Consider the following 21,393-nt stretch of genomic DNA (forward strand, 5'->3'; position numbering starts at 1 on the left):
AACCTACACGTGATGTTTTTCATTGTAATTGTATGCTGACTCTAATTTATTAATCCGACGTAATTTAATCTCCCTCTCTCTACATTTCTCTCCTAGTAATTTGTTTTGTGTATTTTCGGAATCAAACAATGTAACACGCTTGCTGTACAGACATGTAAGTTCAGATATTAAAGATACATGAAGACACACAGACTTTTTAAAAACATATACACCCTGGCAGTCTAATTTCTTTAAAATTGCAATTCACCATTCAAATCATACTGTATTTTAATTTTAGGTGACGAAAGGCTGTACACACAAAAACACCTGGCTGCGTTCAAGATCGTAGCGGCTAGTCTAGCTGCTACGCTAGATATCTAGGTATATTGAACGCACTGTATGAATTAACGCTTGTTATCCCTATGTAGGACTAGCCTAGCATATCGTTCAAGATCGTAGCACTACCGAGCCCTACGTAGCCGCTACGATCTTGAACGCAGCCCAGACACTGCCTTTAACATAGGGGTGACACGTGATGGGTCATAAAACACCATCTATTTATCTCGCTCCCCAGTTTTCCATGGGTACCATGTATATTTACAACAGTAATGATTTTCTTTAATCACAAATGATTTGATTTTAATGCAAATTCTATACATTTCAGTACATTAATAAGAGTTATCTGCCCTATATAATAATTTTCACGGGGTCAATTAAATATATTTTTTTATGCTCCCCGAAATTTTTTTGGAGAGCAAATAGTTTTCGGTGGAGCAAATAGTCGCCGTTGTATCTGTCCGTCGTCCAAGCTCCTATCCCCTGAACCTGTCAATAGAAACTTATCATAAATAGTTTTTGGGATGGGGACTTTTTCACCAAGGTCATTTTGGAAAGGTCAAGGTAACTCAGAACATATACCTTATATAAGGATATGAGGGGAAAGTTCCTTATTTGAACAGGTATATCACACAAATAGATAACAGGCAGATGACTTTCAGACAAAGGACACTAGTTAATAAAGGGAACGATCACTTAGAACATATTCCTTATTTATGAAAAACCTTCATTTCAACAATATCTCAACAGTTATTGATCACTTAACTGTTGTTAAAGTATATGTACCCAATAAAGTATAGAGAGTATATACTAAAGTATTTTTACCCATAAAAAAACACGGAAGCGAAATAAATAGATGGTGTTTACTGACCCATCACGTGTCACCTATTCTTACCCGGATCCCGAAGGTATCCTTATATAAGGAAAACGTTATCTGACTCAGTTATCGAGTGGGACATTAAACATTATAAGATCAATCAATCCTTATATAAGGCATTATCTTCTGAGTAACCTTGACCTTTCCAAAATGACCTTGAGAGGCCTTGGTCAAAAAGATCAATAACAGTTGAAATATTGATATAAGCAAAAAGTCCTCTAATTCAGCAGTTCTTGAACAGGTATTGATCATATATTATTTAAATACATAATAGGCAAATGGATTTCAGACAAAGGTTACTCAAGGTCATTTTGCAACGGTAAACGTCACTCAACATACACATTATATAATATGAAAGCAAACTTCATTTCAGCAATACTTTAACAGTTATTGATCACTGTGCGAGTCATTCATCTTAGGTTATAGATGCAGTTCGGGTAATATACATCAGTTTTACGGGTGTGACCGCTCAACAGGGGATGCTTACTCCTCCTTGGCACCTGATCCCACTTCTGGAATGTTCAGGGGCCCGCCTTTGTCTTACTCTCTATTTTATATTCTTTATGGGAGTTATGAGATTGATCACTGTTCGTTATCTTCACCTTTTCGTTCCTGTTTAACATTATATGGGTATTATGTAGTTCCAGATTCATTCAAATTTGCTGATCCCAGAAAAATCGATACGCTAATTCTACCCTTATTTTCCTTACAAACATCCACTGAAGATGAAAAATATATCATTGATTCACATTCGATATATAGTTGTGCAATGAAGCCTAATTCTTACCATCCACGTCCACTTCCAGGATCATTTCCTGCAGTTCCGCTTCCGTTGGATTCTGACCGAGCGATCTCATGACCGTTCCCAGTTCTTTAGTCGTAATGGTCTCGTCACCATCCTTGTCAAAAAGACTGAAAGCTTCCCTAAACTCTAAAGGAACATGATGAAAGGGGCTGGCTTATTGTTTGAATACGGTGTCTCATTCCCCATGAATTAAATGGTAATTCACAGAATGTATACTTACCTAAAATTTGTTCCTCAGATAGCTCAGCCACCAGGTCCTATCAAAAGGAGAGACGAGCTTGTATTTGATGTGCACATGCGTATTGCCTTTTAAATTGATAAATCACACTTACACTAATATATTATTCAAATTAAACTGAAATATCGTAGAAATAAACTCCTTGTCTGACAACAATAGGCTTCATGTTTACCAAACTCAAAGGAATGACATCTCCAAGAATGTCTGACAACAATAGGCTTCATGTTTACCAAACTCAAAGGAATGACATCTCCAAGAATGTCTGACAACAATAGGCTTCATGTTTACCAAACTCAAAGGAATGACATCTCCAACAATGTCATCTCTAATATACTAGCAGTTCAATATTAGGACACAGTCAGAGAATTATGTAAAACGTACTCTTAAATTAAAAGTATGGCATCACAGTATGTGAATAAGTGTAGAACATACCATAATTCTCATCACAGTATGTGAACAAGTGTATAACATACCATAATTCTCATCACAGTATGTGAATAAGTGTAGAACATACCATAATTCTCATCACAGTATGTGAATAAGTGTAGAACATACCATAATTGGCAAAGACCGTGACACATAAACGTCATTTACTTTTTTAAAATCCACTTGAAAGAACATTCATTGATCCTAAGATTATTATGACGTAATATTCGAAAGTTCTCTGAGGTGTCGACGCCAATTTGGCATTAACATCCAATCAAGGAGACATGTATTGCCGGCGCAATGGAGTTTGTGTACATAAGTATTCACACACGTGGTGTGTGTGATGTTCAATTATATAAACATAACTGCCCTAAGTGAAGAAATATTTAATATAAAGCACAAAAAATTTCACTTTATTTTATTTGGATACCCACTTCCACCCTTACCCGGGGTTAAACTCCTGACCTACGCGGAACCAAATCTCCTACTAGCATGTAACCAGCGCGCTAGACCGCTCGACCATCTAGGCAAGTCTAAAAAAAAAACTTGATTTCGATGACCCATAGGGGTGGAAGTGGGTATCCAAATAAAATAATGTGAAATTTTCTGTGCTTTATATTACATATTTCTTCACTTAGGGCAGTTATGTTTATTTAAGAGTTCAATGCTATTTCCGTGCTTCACATCAAACATTTCAAATGCAATTCGTATCTCGAATGATCCTCTTAAAAGTACGTTAAATAACGGTATCCCATTTCCATTTTCAATGACCATGTAGCGTGTGACAGCGTGGCGAGAATTCCATCGTCATCGAAAGTAAGTTTTTTTTTAGACTTGCCTAGATGGTCGAGCGGTCTAGCGCGCTGGTTACATGTTGCTAGGAGATTTGGTTCCGCAGAGAGAGAGAGTGAGAGAGATTACTGAAGACTTTAATTATGTATTGACAATATGTAACCCCGATTCAGATCTGTAGGGGTATGTTTATTTAGTAACCTCGGGGGTTTTGTTGTGGTTTTTGTTTTGGTTGGTTGTTGTACATTTACGTAGTTATATGAAAATAGAATGTGACCATTGTAAACACAATTCTGCAAGTTCTGTTAATAACAATACTTAGAAAATAACACAAAACACGCTAGATACTTACAGCCATTATTGTTTAATCCAAATTAGTTACAATCACCTGCAAGGATCCTAAGATTGTATCTTTGGTTACAACCCTCATTCAGCACTAAATTAATTCTTGACTTATTAGGTAGTTCGTTCGGTTCATTTAATGCGAAACCTATACATTTAAATCAAGAGCATGCAATCTGTGGACAATCCAAGTTTGCAACGGGCTCATCAATTGAAAATCAATACGCTAAGTAACCACAAAGCACTGTATTTTAAATTCAGGATAACATATGACCCCTTTAAGGCAACGGATTGCTATACTGCTGGTTTGGTAATGATTATTTGGGGGGAATCATCAAGACTATTTGGACTTCAATACGAGTATTATATGGGGGAAAGTCCGATATCCTACTGGTAAAGTAAACACAGATTTATTTCATCTGACATATTTGTCAAATACCGATATCATGGTTTTAGTATGTGTCTGTGTGTGTGTGAAAAATGATGTATTAATGGCAATAGCCAATACACTATACCTCGGTGACTGACAAATCGGTAGTAAAATACCAGAAATTCGGGCTATCTATGCCATTATAGGTTCGTAATGATATCCGTCAAAAGATTTAGGTGGGCAACAAAGAGTTTGAGAAAAAATGTGTCTAGTACTTCATTTACTTTCCTAGCAGGATCTCATAAGCACACGGTCTTTAAACGCATAACTGACTTGTGACAACATTTTACAAATAGCACCTCAAATGGTTGCAGTTGTTGAGGGTTAATTTTCTCTGTTGTCATTGTTTGTTATTGAAAGTGTGAAGGGGAGATGTAATTGCAGACAATTGTGAGGAAACAATGAAGATTAGATATGGAATCATTTATTCACATGTAGAATACATTCATAAAACGACATATATCAGGTATCACAGTTCTTGATTTCTTAAAATCCCGTTCGTCTTCGACATCACAAAGGCGTGTATGAAAGATGATGAAATGTTTGAAGAATCCGGACTCATGGATTAGCATCATTCATCATGGCTACAAATTCTGAATAGACAAAAATCACGTTATTGAATTATGATATGAAACAATGTATATTTATTGAACTGATCAGGGTTTGTTTTGGGGTTTTTTTCCGTATGTAATGAATAGCATGACCGGTTCGGAGAATCAAGGTTAATATCTTTGAATTTAACATCGTATGTTTCCATCTTAAGATTCTGCAATATTTAGCGCTGTTCATTCTAGAACTGCATTATTGTACCCAATAAAATGTGATACATTTGGTTTGGAATTCTCAATGAATGTAAAATATTCCACATACATAATTATTTTGACAAGGCTTTCCTTATACATGTACATACTGCTGTTTTTCAAATTCACGCAGGGCAATGTCAAATTCATTCATGTTGGCAGTATCGAAACAGAAGTGAATATATCACAAAACAATTGACAACAGTAAAACAATCCTCCTAAAAATTTTGAACTTAATCACATTGGTTTTATAATACTCAGAGCATGATGTAACAATTTACTGAGTGACTGACCTTCAAAGTCAATCTCTCCATCGCCGTCCAAATCTGCTTTATCGATCATCGCTTCAATCTCTTCTTCGGTGTAGTCGTTGGACATCATCGACATCATCATCTCCTTTAGTTCAGGTCGGTCGATAGATCCGCTCCCGTCTGCATCAATCTCTTTGAAGGCATCTCGGAGTTGTTCAATTGGATCACTAGATCGCATTTTATGTGTCATAATTTGTAGGAAGCTTTCTAGACTTAGCCGATCACTACCTAAAAAAATCAACAAGAAACCGACTGAACAATTGATTATTCAAATGATCTGGCAGCCTAACATGGGTGATACAGAGATACAATACCGTGACGTACGTGGATATTTACATACCCACACCCTGGAGTCTGGACATGAATTTGTTCGTAAATTGCTTATTGTATATATATATGTGTGTGTGTGTGTGTGTGTGTGTGTGTGTGTGTGTGTGTGTGTGTGTGTGTGTGTTCTTGTTGGGTTTTTGTGCATATAGACAGATAGATATATATAGCTATGATTATGGATCTAAAACAACCACAGTACACATGTATAATAAATTTTTCAAATCTGAACTATTCCTAAAAGTTACACAGTTCTGAACAATCTGGTAGCAGATGTAAGGGGGGAAATTGAACAAAGCAAACTGACATAGATGATTGAACTTCCTGCATCCTTTTATATATATACCGGTTATGTTGCTAACTTGCCGAGTTATCCAAATTGACCTTGAATTCAACAGTATTACACAGAAAATGATTGTGAGCGGCGGCCGGGGATGATTGTGTCCTTATCAATGTAATCACCATCATTTAGATGAAGTCATAACACTTGTTATGTTGTAGATAAATATGTGTCAGTATTTCAATATTCTATTGTGAGTGGTAACATCGTACAATACTTACACTGACATAGTCTTAACATTTAGCACTGCTAATTCATCTTATCAAACTTGTCAAGTTAATGAATTTGTCTGGATTAGAGTAATGTTCGTTGTATGTAGCTGCAGAACTGTAGCTCTCTGGGAAAATATTGGGGCAGATCAGAAGTATGTCCCGCGATATTTTCTCAGAGAGCTACAGTTCTGCATCTACGTTGTATGTCACTCTGGATGGAGTACCTTTGCACATGGTTTCTATGATGTCCTTAATTTCATCCTCGGGCATGGGTTGTTCTACAAGTTCTAGTAGTTCCTGCAGGATATCTTGGTGTATATACCCCCGTCCTTTAGCGTACATTTCAAAGGCCTCGGAGAAATCTGTACCAATTATAGTAAGTATAGGTAAGCGAAATGGATATTTCATAGTAAGGTGCAGAAAAGTCATCTGTTCAATTTCTCACATTAATTTTGTAAAGAAAACTCGCCATTTACCTGCGGCCATATCATCTTTCAAATGGTAAGTCTGCAAATGTGAGATTTGTATTAATAATTTGTCACATGGTTTGAAATCAAGATGGCATGGATATTTTTTTTCTTTCAAAAGATGTAAAACTTGTTTCATGAATCAGACATTGTTACTACATAGCGACGTCAGACATATTTAAATTCAAATGTTACGTACATGTATGTGTACACAATGAAAGAAGGGTATACATTATGGCGCGATGTTACAAATTTATCAAAACTGAGCAATGCAAATGATATAATATAAAGGCTTGCAAAAAGCGGTCAATATTTCTTGTTAAAAACAAGCGAGAATATGTCATCAATATTGATGGGATATATAAGCCATTTAAATAAGCCTCTCCGTGACGTGAGCACAATCATTTTTTTAATAATTTGAAATACGTGTTATCAATACCATGGATCGAATTTTGAAATATTTTGCGGAGCAGTACGAGCACACTCGCACATCACTGCTACAAAAGTTAGACTTTCACAGTGAGACATACATAAAGATAGGATTTTAAGCCTGTTTTATTTCTTATAATGATGTGTGAATAATTTACTATGTGCATAACAGCAACACGCAAACAAACAAACCATGTTAACTGTGCATAGCAAGCAATCCAACTTTGTGTCAAATAATTTATATATGTTGTTCGATAAGATTAAACAGTGATCGATGTTGAAGGTGAATATCCTTTCATAGTGTGATAATTTTAAAAGAAATAATACTTTCACCAATCAACTCACGGTTTTGTCTCATGGGAGCTAATGATGAGAGCTGACAATTTATTATTCATAAGAATTTTGTATGGCAGGTTATATGTATGTTTTCGATGAATCAAATGTGCATATTGTATACAGAATCTGAATGATTTCCTTTCAAAAGTAAAGTTCTTGACAAAAATTAATTTCATTTTTTTTTTAGCAAACTTTCTTCAACTGGTATCAGAAGTTACCCATTTATGCACTAATTGTATGCCTGGGTTAATTTTATGCCTGGGTTTGCTTCTAAATCACTTTGTGCACCTTTCTGTGCAGCTTTTATTTTTGCAAGAAGAAATCGTATCAAAAGAAGTGTTTCATGAAAAATTGGATATCCATGGAAACTACAACTTTATGTCATAACGTAGAATTACGATATATCCATGGAAACCCCAACTTTATGTCATAACGTAGAATTACGATCTACATTTTACTATGATTAACAAATATTGGCGCAAAGATGCCGAATACAGGTTGTTTTTCAAAGAAGTATTAACCAAAGGCAGCTTCGTTCCTAGTCCTGTGTTTTTGAAGGGTTATCTGGTGATGGTGGTGGTGTGGGTAGGTGTGGGTGTGATAGTTTCTTTCTAAACTAATATCGATGAATATTCCGTATCAGTAAAGCAGTTTGAAATGTACATCATATACGATTACATTTTGATATTTTCACAATTAAGAGAGCAATGATGAATATGAGCAATGATACATGTAAGTACTCCGTTGTCGTGATTTAACATACAGTTAACATACATTGTATGGAAAGACAGAGTGATGTAGATAGGATATGATGTGCGTTTTTATGACATCATAAATGAACTGAAAACACAATCGTGGATTCTAAGTCTACATGTATATATTTAATGAAATTAAAATTATATATCATACATGAATATATACATATGAAAAAATACCTATCGCAACACCACCATTTTCCCCTCTTAGTATTAGATTAACTTCACACTATAAGACGAATAACAGGTTTCTGTGACAATATTTTTAAGCCTGATCTCTGAAAACGTGAAAATAAATAATAGTGATAATAACAACATCTGTAAATGTATTGATAAAAAGACGTATTTATCTGTATCGATATGTATTCGTCGTGGGACTCTATGTAGACTTTTCTACAACGGCAGAGAGCAAGCCAATTGTGACATCATTGACGCTGGCTCTCTAAGGTGACCTTGAAGGCCTCTTCATAGTCGACAACACCACAATGCATCTATGAAATTACTGTGTTCACCACTCCCCCTCCAAAAATCCGAGTATTTATACTGCAGTGTTTCGGTTAGTATCACTATGTCTGCACATACATGTGACTTTTTTATGATGTGGGTGCTTATGTGGTCCGTGATTTTTTTTTCCTTTCGCTTTTGAAAGTCAATAAAATTCGAAACTGGTAAAGTCCCCATCCCCTTAAAATGAGTCTAAGACTGTTTCTCCTTTCTTACAGGGATCTTATTTCATTTTCCTGATGTTCCCTGATATTTTGAGGAAAATTTTTAGCAAATGATTATGCCACTGTCCATCGCTTCAACTGTCTATTATGAATTAGATAACGTTAGATGAGGTCGACATGTTGTATGCACCACATCTTTTTAATATCTAGAGTACAACATGGAGTAACTTCTGTTCACACGAATGACGGACTCTAGTCGTCTTCTTAAGCGTATGATCAATCCCTGTGGGAAAGCCTGTCCTTCCTGATGCAGTCAATGTGCATCTAATGTTTGAATTGGTAGTGTTCTTTGACAAACTCGGGGATCAATGGTGTCCTAAATCTGTTCAATTGGGTTCAAATCTGGACTTAGAGGCTTACGAAGACGCCTAGAGTCAGTCATACGTGTGAATGGAAGTTACACTAAATATCGAAAAAAAAAAACCTGGTGAACAATCAATATATGTAAATCACTATAAACTCACGTAAAATTTATAGAGATCGAGTGATGCTATGGAATAGTAACGTCAAAAGAAAACTGTTATTCATATTGTGGTATGATATTAATCATATCATACTAAGGCTGCGAGAAAAAAGCTGGTATTGCGATCTTTTTGTTTTATATAAACACATTTATGAAATATGTAAAGTGCAAGTAAATAACTCTTTGAAAAAAAAAACCACATCTAGAATAAGGAAAGAAAATAGAAACAAAATAATTACACGCCGTATGTATATAAAGAAAACTAAGTAAAAACAGTTCTTGTGCTCTGAAATAATGTACCTGTTCCCCAAATGGATTTGGATTCTATAAAGACATAATTTATCGATAGAAATGGATTTCAATACACGTTTCTTGCAACAACAAACATGGTATCGATGTTTTTAAAACGGATTGCAATGTGTTTATATTATGCCATAGAAAACAAGAAATAAACTTACCGATGACGACATGTTGGTCTCCACAAAACTCAGAAAACCGTGACCATCCACTTATAGCTGCGGGTTATATAGTAGCACTAAAACGAGATGGATAATGAATGATGAATTCAGTTTCAAAGAACCACAAACCGGAATGAAAACAAATCAATGTTCTGGTTGATTGCACACGGTTCAAACTTGGTCGCAAACCAGAGATAATTGGGTATGTTTATCTCTTGTGATCGGGTTAGGGTTTACTTCGTTAAGTACAACCATTTAAAGTTGTGAAATTGGGTTATCAAATTGCCTTTTGAACAATAAAGTAAAGAATATTATTCATTAAATGCGGCATTAAGTAAGATCGATAAAAAAGCACTATGACTTACGAGTTCTGTTTTTCTACATCCAGCATGGTCCAAATATCCGTTTCTATGTATGTTTCCAAACAAAAGTGTTGTATTTGTTAATGTGTCGATGGTTCAAAATCACTGGCCTTTAAATTTATCGGCCATTCACTATCAATATATCAAGCGTGCAGGTTTAAATTTTTATTGTGAAGTTTGTAGGATGCGATTCTATTCAGAATTTGTGTTGACAACTTTACATGTCCTTTTATTCTTTACCTATTCAAAGAGTGGAATTCAGTTCGTCGACAATACACCTTTACCTGCTTGGCTTATTTGCGATCTGGCAATGTTTTCTGATCAGTCACGTAGAACCGTTATAGAAGGGAAAAAAAACGTAGAATGTTTTGATAATTTCATTTTCTGTTATTTTTATATGCAAAGGCAAAGTAAATTATTTTCACATGGAAAGTAAAATATATTGGTTGATTCCCCCACTTTTTTTATGGTATTGAATAGTACGAGGCTATGGGACTACTGAGTCAATATCACTGTGACAGAGGAACTTTTTATCAACTAATACACACTGTTGACGAATTTGAAATAAGAAACTTCTTTTTTTTTTAAAGTAATGGCTCAAAATTTCGGCTCAGTTTCGATTCATACATGACCTCTAGTACCAAACATCCTGAAACTAACAAAGGCAAGATTCAATGGACATTTAGATAGAAAGAAAATCGAAACTGAAACGTTTAAAAGCTCTTGTCTAAAATGAGGGAGACTGATGAGGGCAAACAGAAGAGGATATAGAGCCACAAGTTGTTTTCGAGATGTTAATTGGTGGAATGGTCATACTTACGGCATACGTAATGCAGCCGAGGATGTATACACTGGCATAGTTCCTTGGGGATCCGGGTTAGAAAGGCCCTCAGTTGAGTCGTAAGAGACAACTAAATGGGGCGGTCCTTCAGATGAGACCGCAAAAACAGAGGCCCCGTGTCACAGCAGGTGTGGCACAATAAAGATCCCTCCCTGCTCAAAGGCCATAAGCGCCGAGCATAGGCCTAAATTTTACAGCCTTTCACCGGCAATGACGATGTCTCCATATCAGTGAAAAATAATCTCGAGAGACGTTAACACATATACAATTAGTGACATAATTGTTGAAAAAGAATTCCTCTCTCTCTCTCTCTCTCTCTCTCTCTCTCTCTCTCTCTCAACATATTTTGTTGAATAAACAAGCGGATTGGAGACAAGTTTTTCAATTTACTGATTGTCATGCGCATTGGATTCAACAGATAAATAGCAAGTGAAGCATAATACATGTGCATAATAATTACTTAAATCTACAGGATTCATATATAAATTTATGAAATCAGGCAAAAATACTGGTATTGGTTTGCAATGAAAAATTTGCATTGCCACATAATATCAGGTTGATACCTATATTGACCATATCAATTCTAAAAAGTCGATTAAAAAGAATATTTCTAGCATTAGTATAATTTTTACAAGCAAAACAGAAATGATACAAGAACAAAGAGGACTATTGATAATGTTACGCTTGTGTAAATCATAGTGGAGTAAACAGTTATATCTTAGTTTAGTGTGTATGCCATTGATACAACGTTTACCAAATTAAAAGTCCAGTGGTGGATTGGAAACATGAGAAGTTATGTATTTGCGAAACGAGTTGATTGAGGTGACTATCCTTGCTTCTACATTTAATAAATTCCATTGTTTTACAACATCTGGTACAATAATTCGAGATTACATCTTGGAACAATAAGCTGATCTTTGTTTTGGATAATGTGTCCATGCTTTTTTGGGGACGATATCGGTAAATATTCAGCTACGTTTCCAATGTCAATTTTGAACATCGTAGTCATTTTTGCAACATAATGCCTCTTTTTATAAAGTTTCCCAGCGAGTTTCCAAGTACAGTGATTCTTTGGACACAAAAATAGGAAGACCAGTAACAATTCTAGTTGCAGATAGTTGTACTTTTTCAAGAGGTTTTTTTTTCAGCGTCTTGTATAGAGCAGCCATCCCAAACAGTTGAAACATCCCAAACAGTTCAAGTGCAGGTCTAATAAATGAAGTGTACAATTTAGACAGATTTACTCTCTCTCTCTCTCTCTCTCTCTCTCTCTCTCTCTCTCTCTCTCTCTCTCGTTTAATAATGATTTTTTTTAAAATTGCATTCAGATATATTAATGAAAAGAATTGTTATATTTGTATCTGAAAGAGCAGATGTAAAAAAGAAAAGTAATGTTTGCGTTTTGATGTGATCAGCTTATGTTCTGATCTCCAACACCTAAAATGTATCAATTTTTCTTGTCAGTACGTTATGAAACTTATTGTGATGTTGATTGATTGTTGTTTTATGTGTATCTACAATAACTCAATCAATAAATATATCATGCTTGTAGTGAATGTATTGACAGAAAATGAAAAAATTCCCAGAATTTCCCAGTATGTTTTTTATACCTTCTTTTTCATTATTGATATTTTAGCGACAAATGATGTCTATTTTATTTTTATTTTGTTTAATTTGTTTCATTCATCTATTTGCATCTCTCAGAGAGATCATTCACCAAGTACTGGATATAAAGACTAGAACCTGGGGATACACGTAATTTCCTTTTTACTACCACGTGTAATGCTCGTTAATTTCACTTTTGGTTTTTGGCGCTTTTCCAACAAAATCGATCGCTGAATGATGTTGCTTCAAAGTGAACAAGCTTTAATGCCTATTAACTTCTTAATCCGAGATGCGGAGCCTGCTTAAACAATACAAAGACTGGAAAAGGGTGTGGTGTTCGAGTGTCTTCTCTTGTTGTGTCATTGTACATGAAAATAAATTGACAAATCCCAGGAAAAATGAAAAAAATGTAGCGTTTTGATGATAATGTTTAAAGTGATGTATTCATCCTTATTATATACTTTCAATTTCATCTCTTCTTTTTTTCTTTAATAGTTTGCGGGCCCGCAAACATTACGTTACAATCAATACACAAGCAAACTACTACGTCGTTAATTTTCAAAGTTTTCGTGTTTTTCATCTTTTACTCAGTTAAATCAATAAAGAAATTGTTAAAAATAAATTATTGATAGTTTCTAAATGAAATTGAAAGTATATAATAAAAAGGTTATAGACTTTGTGTGGGGAAATATGACGACCTCGATTTTTGTTGCGGACAGACCTCGCAAGCTCGGTCCGTCTACGCGCCAAAAAACTCGGTCGTCATATTTTCCCATACAAAGTCTATAACCTATAATTATTTTTCTCTTCTACATCGCTATATCTAATCAATAACAATTACATAATACAAACCGTGGTCATAACTTTCCTCAGCATGCTTACTTTTTTATATCCACAAATTTTCAATAACGCTTCTAGCACTTGTACATTTGTAGCTAATTTTATCGAAGAGAGCATTGTCAGAGATTTACACAAGATTGAAGAATTCTTTGTATTTTACAGAACCGCAGGTGTTCAGCAGAAGTACTGATATGAATTACAAGTCCTCTTTAGTATCTTTCAATTTTGTTGAGCAATAGTGTACATGTATTACGTAGACAACACATCTTCATACAAAGACTATACACATAACTCCTTGATACATGTATGATGGTGTCGATGTGGACAGCATCACATGTCAACTTTGCTCAATTTTTTTTTTTAACTTCCATGAGATACAAGTGTAACAAATATGACAGACTCATATTATACATGTATATTGTATAATATGATGGGTATATGTATAAAGAATCGGTTCATTGAATAAAATGCTTAGGCAAGGTAATGTAATTTAAACATGCAGTCAAGCATATAAATTTGGTCACTTTCCCAGTGAAATGGCCTGGGGTATATAATTATATTTTGGCCAAATGTCCCTTGTGTCTTTTAATTTCATTGGTGTTTTAGTTTGTCTTATGTCATTGGATTGGTCTTGGAGATTTTCCCTCCAAGAGTTCTGTTCTTTGTGGTCAGTCTTTATTCAGTTTTGAAGAAGAGAGTTGATTTCAGTAGATCTGACATATTTTGACAATTAGACATAGACCGACATTTTTCCTCTTGAATGGTAAGTTAATAATTTATTACTAATACTAAACTATTCTATAATTCCTTTACTAAATGTTAAATCTGTAATTTTGCATAAAATTCCTTTTGTTGCCACATTCCTGGAATAAATGATCAGTGAGAGTGAGACTTATATAATGTAAATATCTGTGATAGTAATGTATATGATTCGTCTCACTGTGATATTATTTTAAAGTAAAAGTATGTTTTATGACTTACAAGATATTGTAGATATCATAATTAATTTATAGATCAGACCAGTTTGGTGTCATCTGTAAATATTGTTCACTCGAGCCTATTCCCATAGAATGGTATGCTCACCATATGGTTTTTATTTAATTCAATAATTAATAATGTTAATACATATTATAATGATAATTATTGTAAAGTTTTATGATGAAGTTAAAGTCTATAGGACTTGAGAGATTTAATATGTGATGTATACAGGTATAGTTATCTCCCTTGATATAGATCACCCATGTAATGCTATAATCGTATATTGGTTGTACATCAGTAATTATGTGAAATTATAGTATTCATGTTTTATATAGCATATTACTTAAAATTGTTAAACATTGTTGTTATAGGGTTTCATCATTGGACAATTCGTGCATTGCATGGTAACTCCTGAATAAACGTCTTGTCGAGAACCCAAACAGGTGTTCCTGTTATTACTTTAAGGGATCGAGAAACCTGTTACACAAACGCTCGAATGACTGGTATGAAGTGTGTCCGTGCTCGACTCACAATATCATGTACAAGAAATGTTACCTTTAGTTTACTGGTATACAACCTAAAGTTATTGCAGAAAAAATAAATAAATGTTTTAAAAACCCATAATATTTCACTTATTATAGTCTCGGTTCTACGATATAAAGGAACCCACTATTCATGTATTGCATAAGAACGGATTTTACTAGTGTTCCAAGGGACACATCAGATTGACACACAGACAGACATCAAACATTTGCAAGTGGCACAACAGAAGATGCGCTATTTTTCACACAACACAAATAAGTTTGAAGACACCCAAATATATTTACAGGCCGAGCGAGAACGCTGTATATCCTGATACGGGTTTTCAAACTGTGCATGCGTTTCTGTGGAATTAATGTTTTCGTTTCTGTGGGAGTGATGTAAATGTATTTTTAAAAACTATTTCTAAAATTAATGTAATACCTACTTCATTTGGGATTGAAGTTGCTGTTATATTAAACTTCGAGTTGTATAAAGTTTAGAAATAATTCAAATAAGAGGCCCACCGACCACATCGCTCATCTGAGCAGCAGTTCCTAGCAATAAACAAGCTTGAGCAAAACTATCATTACATGTATATACAAGCAGCTTAGTTCAGAAAAAAAAACTTTTCAAAGGTAACAACTTTTAACTCATTGATTATCAAACTTGACTACAAATCCATTAATTATCATGTGCCCTTGTAGAGGGGTATGACCTTTCATATTAAGGCTTTGTGTCAAGTTTGGTTCCCTATACATTCGCATGTAAAACATTTGATCCCCTATTGTGGCCCCACCATAACCCCAGGGGTCCTAATTTTTTCAAACTGGAATCTCCACTTTGTCAGAAAGCTATCATGTACATTTCAGCTTTTCTGGCTCTGTGGTTCTTGAGAAGATTTTTGAATAGCCCACCATAGTTTTGCATTTTATTTTATTATTTCCCTTTTGAAAGGGGCATGACCCTTCATTTCAACAAACTTGAATTTCCTTCACCCAAGGATGACTTGTTCCAAGTTTCATTGAAGTTGGTCCAGTGTTTCTGGAGATTCTCTGAAGATTTTCCTCTATACACTGTACATGTATCTCTATGTAAAACTTTGATTCCCTATTGTGGTCCTACTATACCTCCGGGGGCCATGATCCGAACAAAATTGAATTTATTCCATATCAGGAAGCTTTCAGGTAAATCTCCACTCTTCTGGCCTAGTGGATCTTCAGAAGATTTTTTTAAAAATTTCTTTGCATATTCGCATTTATGAATTTGATCCCCTATTGTGACCCCAACATTCCCCAGGGGTCGTAATTCTAACATACTGGAATATCCACTATATCAGAAGGCTTCTATGTAACTCTCAACTTTTCTGACCCAATGGTTCTTGAGAAGAAAATTTTAAAATGACCCCACCTTATTTTTGCATTTTTTGTGATTATGTCCCCTTTGAAGGGGGCATGGCTTTTCATTTGCACAAAGTTGAATCCCCTTCACCACAGGATCTTTCGTTCGAAGTTTGGTTAGATTGGGTCAGTGGTTTTGGAGAAGAAGGTGAAAATGTGAAAAGTTTACGCCGACGACGACAGACAACGGACAAATTTTGATCAGAAAAGCTCACTTGAGCCTTCGGCTCAGGTAAGCTAAAATTTAATAAACATTTGAGTTGTCAATTTGCACTGCGTTTAAAATTTGTGTTGGGTTCAAGTTTTTTTCAATTATTATTTTATATTTATATATTCATTCATGAAATATCAAAAAAGAGTATGCAGTGTTTTATGGATGCAAGACTAGTTTTGCGGATTCACACAACTAGTAATAAATTCAAGCGGTCTTGAGGTGATAAAGGGAGTTGAGTTCATACACGGGAAAGCTCCAAACATATATACATGTACATGTACTATGCCTTTTAAAATAGTTATCCCTCTGTGTAAAATTATCTCTACTAACTAATTGTCTTACTACAGCAATTACGATATCTTGATTAAATAATGACTTCACAATTAAAACTTCGTCCTGATGGGATGTACAAAATGCATGTCGTCAGTGTGGCCCGATCCCAAAAAATTATGATAAATTTGACGCTAGCGTCGAGCTGTTTTCTTGTGGAATGTGAATACGAAGACATGATGATGAAATACAACCTCTGTACAACATTGAAGTGATCAACGTTTTAGTTCTAATCATTAACAAAACATTCAATAGCTAAAGAGATTTGAAACGAAACAAGTTTACATGTACCTCTTAAACTAAAACAGGTGCCCGGTATAATAATAATAATCATCATAAATTCAAAACACAATTCATTATAACTAACCACTGTTCATAACTCAAAACATAATAGTAAACGTACATGTATACGCTAAAAATCGTAGAGCAAAATCTATACCAGAGGGAATTTCCATGATATAAATCAATTATATAAAAAAAAGTATATCATTTTTCACTGGATGTCAACATAAATATAACGTATCAGCTTTAGCCCAGAATGCAAGCATAAGAATGCGTGCAGGAGAACATTCATGATAGCCCTGCGTTTTAACAATTAAGGTTTTGCAAGAAAATAGAGAAAAATAGAATCAGTGTCATTCATAATCCGGAAAACGTTTGTGTTTTCTCTGCTTCATAGCTCCGTCATCACTTTGATAAACTCTGCAAAGGTTGATCAAGAATTGAGTTGAAATAGCGAATGAAACATTAAAACTTGTTTTATTTATAAAGTACCATACAGTAATAGAAAGAAACATTTCAAACTCTGAAAATCCTGCATAATTTCAATAATATCCCAGTTGCCTTACGTGGAACATTTTTAAAGATAACTTACTCTAAAACTTCGCGAATAGAATATATATTTTGACGGCAATAGCCTAGTGTTTAAACTTATATTGGAGTAAATTTTGCTCTAAGTAAACTGCATAATAACTCACCAATGTAATTAATATCCCCATCCCCGTCTATATCGGCCACTTTGACAGCCTCTTTTGCCTCTTCTTCTGTCAGTCTCGGCTTGTCACCCATGGTTGTTAGGATAAGTAACAGCTGGTTGGAGCTAATGGATCCACTTCCGCCATCATCAAACACTCGGAACGCCTCACGAATTTCATCTTCTGTATCCGTCTCTTTCATCTTCTTCGACATCATCTGAAGGAATTCGTTGAAGTCGATTTCCCCATTGCCTGAAACAAGATAATTAGGAATAAAGGAAGAGTTTCAATAACATTAATTCTATTATTGTGCATCCATGTGTAAGGCCGATTGAAAACAAGAAAAGAAATAGTAAATTGTGAAGTTCAGCAATCATTATAAAGGATCTCTTCAAATACAAGTCAAAATAGCTGCCGTATTGATGCCCTGACTTCAGTTACACGATACAGTAGAATTTCAAAGCATATCTTTTTTTACCATCTTGATCCACTTCGTTGATGAGTTCGTCCAGCTCAGCGGCGGTAGGGTTTTGACCCAAAGATTTCATCACTGACGCAAGCTCACCCCCAGAAATATTTCCAGAACCATCCTTGTCAAAAAGACTGAAGGCTTCGCGGAATTCTGTGTGTCAAAATAAAACAAAGTTTGTGGAAATAATTACACATAAACACATCCGCTTAACATATGAATGCAAGTATTACAACAATTTACCCATAGTTCTCAGTACAGATAATATGTAATTATGTGATATGTTTTACAATTATCCAATTTCACACAATTCCCCACGATAATAGACGCCCAATATCTGAATGTACACAACACAGGGTAAATATGTACTTACCCAAAATTTCCTCGTCCGTCAATGCATCCTAGAATAATTTTAAAATCATAATCATGCACTTATTCATTGAAGTTTAACAGTACTATTCAATGCATATCTTAAAGATTTTTTTATCAGAGCAATAAACTTCGAAAATTCTTCTTTAACATTATTTAACCAACTTTGAGCTAATTACGATTTCTTTCGTTAACAGAACACTTACCACCATGTTTTCCCCAGCAGAGTATTCAGACAATATTGAACATATGAATAGGTATATCAGTACCGATTCGGCGTGACCCACTATTGGTTTGACAAAGGATGGATTGTTTTCAGAATTCTTAAGTAACCCCATACATGATGTTTATCTTATCCAACTGTGTATTGTAATGGTTCTTTTGTTTAATGTATTATGTTATTATTTCATCGGGTTGACTAATCTCTGTCTTTATTATTCTCTACGGTAGAGGGGGATTCTTGTAATTAATATTTTAAGAGAATATTAAATGAACTTCACTGAATATAATAAATCATTTTCAAAACCAAAAACCCTCTTTTGCCTCATGGTTGTCTTTTTCGTCAGTGTTTTTTTTTTTTTTTGGTTTTTTTTTTTTTTTTTTTTTTTTTGGTTTTTTTTTTGTGGTCACTTTGTACATTGTAGGTGCATTTCTACAAATATATGTGTATGGTTACGTGCCGTAAAAGATTATTGATATATTTACTAATTATATTAAATGAAATGAAATAGTTTGATGCTTTACAGCGTTATACAGTGGAGAAATTAGTTACACATACACAATGGTATGCAACAAACTAGTCAGATAGAGATTCGATATAAAGTCTTATAAATTGATTTTAATTATAATTATAGTACTGTATTACTATTTCTATACTGAAGTGCTTTGTCTTGAATTAATTAACTTTCATGACAAAACAATACAGCCACGAATATGGAATCAACTATTAAAGAGAATTATGATTTTTTTTTTTTATGACGCGGAGAAATATTGTCGTAACAACAAAATATGGGAAAGAGGAGCCAAATGTATTGTGACGTCAATCTTAGGACGTCATATGACACCTTTGTTTATGCGATATACAACATAATTATTCAATTTGATATAAATATTAGAATGACCAAATATGACTACAGATTTATTTAATCATTAATTTGTAATGTATCATGACAGAACACACTAGAATTCGTTTTAAGACATATTCCGTGCTTTGCATGTGATATGCATTGGATTTTGGAAAACTCGGTATTCTAACGTTGTCTCTGATGGCCGTAATACAAATTGTACTCGCATATCTCTGTTAGGGTTTGACACAATAAAGAGACAGCACTCCCCTGATGCATATTGTAATTCTTGAAATCGGTAATGATTTTTCCAAAGTGTAGTCAAGACTATGATAGTGAGCCAGCGTTTCGCGATGGCTCTTACTGCGAAAATGTCCGTGCTAAAACTGAACATTCGTCTTGAATTTTTTTATTTTATTTTATTTTTTTTTTTTAACTGCAAATAAATCTCGTATGTAGATCGACGCCATCAGTTTTACTAGTCAAGCTTTGGGGCTAAAACAAATGCAGCTAGGATATCATTATATCATATAGCAAATATATTATACCACTATCAACTTCCACTTACATGTTTAGAGTGGATAAGGCTTTAATGATACCAAAACTGATTAATCTTAGAAATAATAAATTATACGGAGATTCGGTTGTAGCCTTTTAACCTCATCCACATGCGTGCATACTGCGAGTAATTGCATCTTTTGCGCTCGATCTACGGAAAAGGACGAGTGTGATCCGAATGCATCCCGACCTAGTCTCGTGCAACCAGACTTTCTGCTTTTCCCGTAAGTATCCGTCGGAGATATACGGAGAGAGCCGAGTGTCTGGTTGAACGAGACTAATCCCGACCCAGGAGTCCCTCATCAAAAACTGGCGGAGATGTCGCAAAAGTAATATTTCCTGATCTCAAATTACGGACTTACGTAAATTATCTCTTAGTTCCGTACTGATCTTGTGGTTCCCTAAACAATACAGTGTGCCACATTAGGCCTGATATAATGCATAGAGAATGCAATACCGTGGCACCACAATAAATGTGTGACGCCACAGTCTACGCTTCGACGCCAAAAACAACTGAAGAAGTGGTGGATCTAAATCAGAAGCCGAAGGGTGAATTTACCATGCACATAATAATCGAAATGAACCTTGCCACAGAGGAATTCATTATTGTACACATGTCTATGAAACATTTGACATCAAATCATCGTGATGTAGGCTTGATAATGGATTTCAATTACAACGAAAAAAGGTGTAATGCGAATGCTTATTGACATGTATTGTGTTAAATCTAAAATACATGTACGCCATTGCTTATTGATGATTTTTATTATCTAATTCTCCGTACACTACCTATTTTCCCGTTTACTTTTAAAATGATTGAACATAAGTTATTCAACTATGGGACACAATGTAGTTATTTCAGGACTAGACATTAGTTCCACTGGTAGAGGCTATGTCAGGCACGTATATCGGGGGGGGGGGGGGGGGGGTGGAGGGCCCGAACTTACCATCCGTGAGCTAGGTAGAAATGTGTAAGCACTTCCAGTTATAAAATACTATATATTAATCCATAGTTTGAA

The 21,393-nt window shown here is 34.8% G+C and overlaps 1 protein-coding gene and 1 pseudogene across 1 annotated transcript in view; both read right to left on the bottom strand.

The window, feature by feature from the left end:
- LOC125649267 (uncharacterized) overlaps positions 1-19,085 on the bottom strand; it is a 33,106-nt gene extending 14,021 nt beyond the window's left edge. The window contains exons 1-5 of the mRNA XM_048876649.2: positions 18,959-19,085; positions 18,757-18,784; positions 18,393-18,536; positions 17,918-18,166; positions 1,980-2,123 (exon numbers count right to left, since the gene is read on the bottom strand). Coding sequence (XP_048732606.1) covers positions 1,980-2,123; positions 17,918-18,166; positions 18,393-18,536; positions 18,757-18,784; positions 18,959-18,964 — 571 coding nt within the window. The 5' untranslated portion in view covers positions 18,965-19,085. The remainder of the gene's footprint in view (positions 1-1,979; positions 2,124-17,917; positions 18,167-18,392; positions 18,537-18,756; positions 18,785-18,958) is intronic.
- Positions 4,634-9,729, bottom strand: LOC125649262 (calmodulin-beta-like; annotated as a pseudogene).
- Positions 19,086-21,393: the final 2,308 nt, after the last annotated feature.

This window comes from Ostrea edulis, chromosome 5 (genome assembly GCF_947568905.1).
Source record: "Ostrea edulis chromosome 5, xbOstEdul1.1, whole genome shotgun sequence".
NCBI lineage: Eukaryota > Metazoa > Mollusca > Bivalvia > Ostreida > Ostreidae > Ostrea > Ostrea edulis.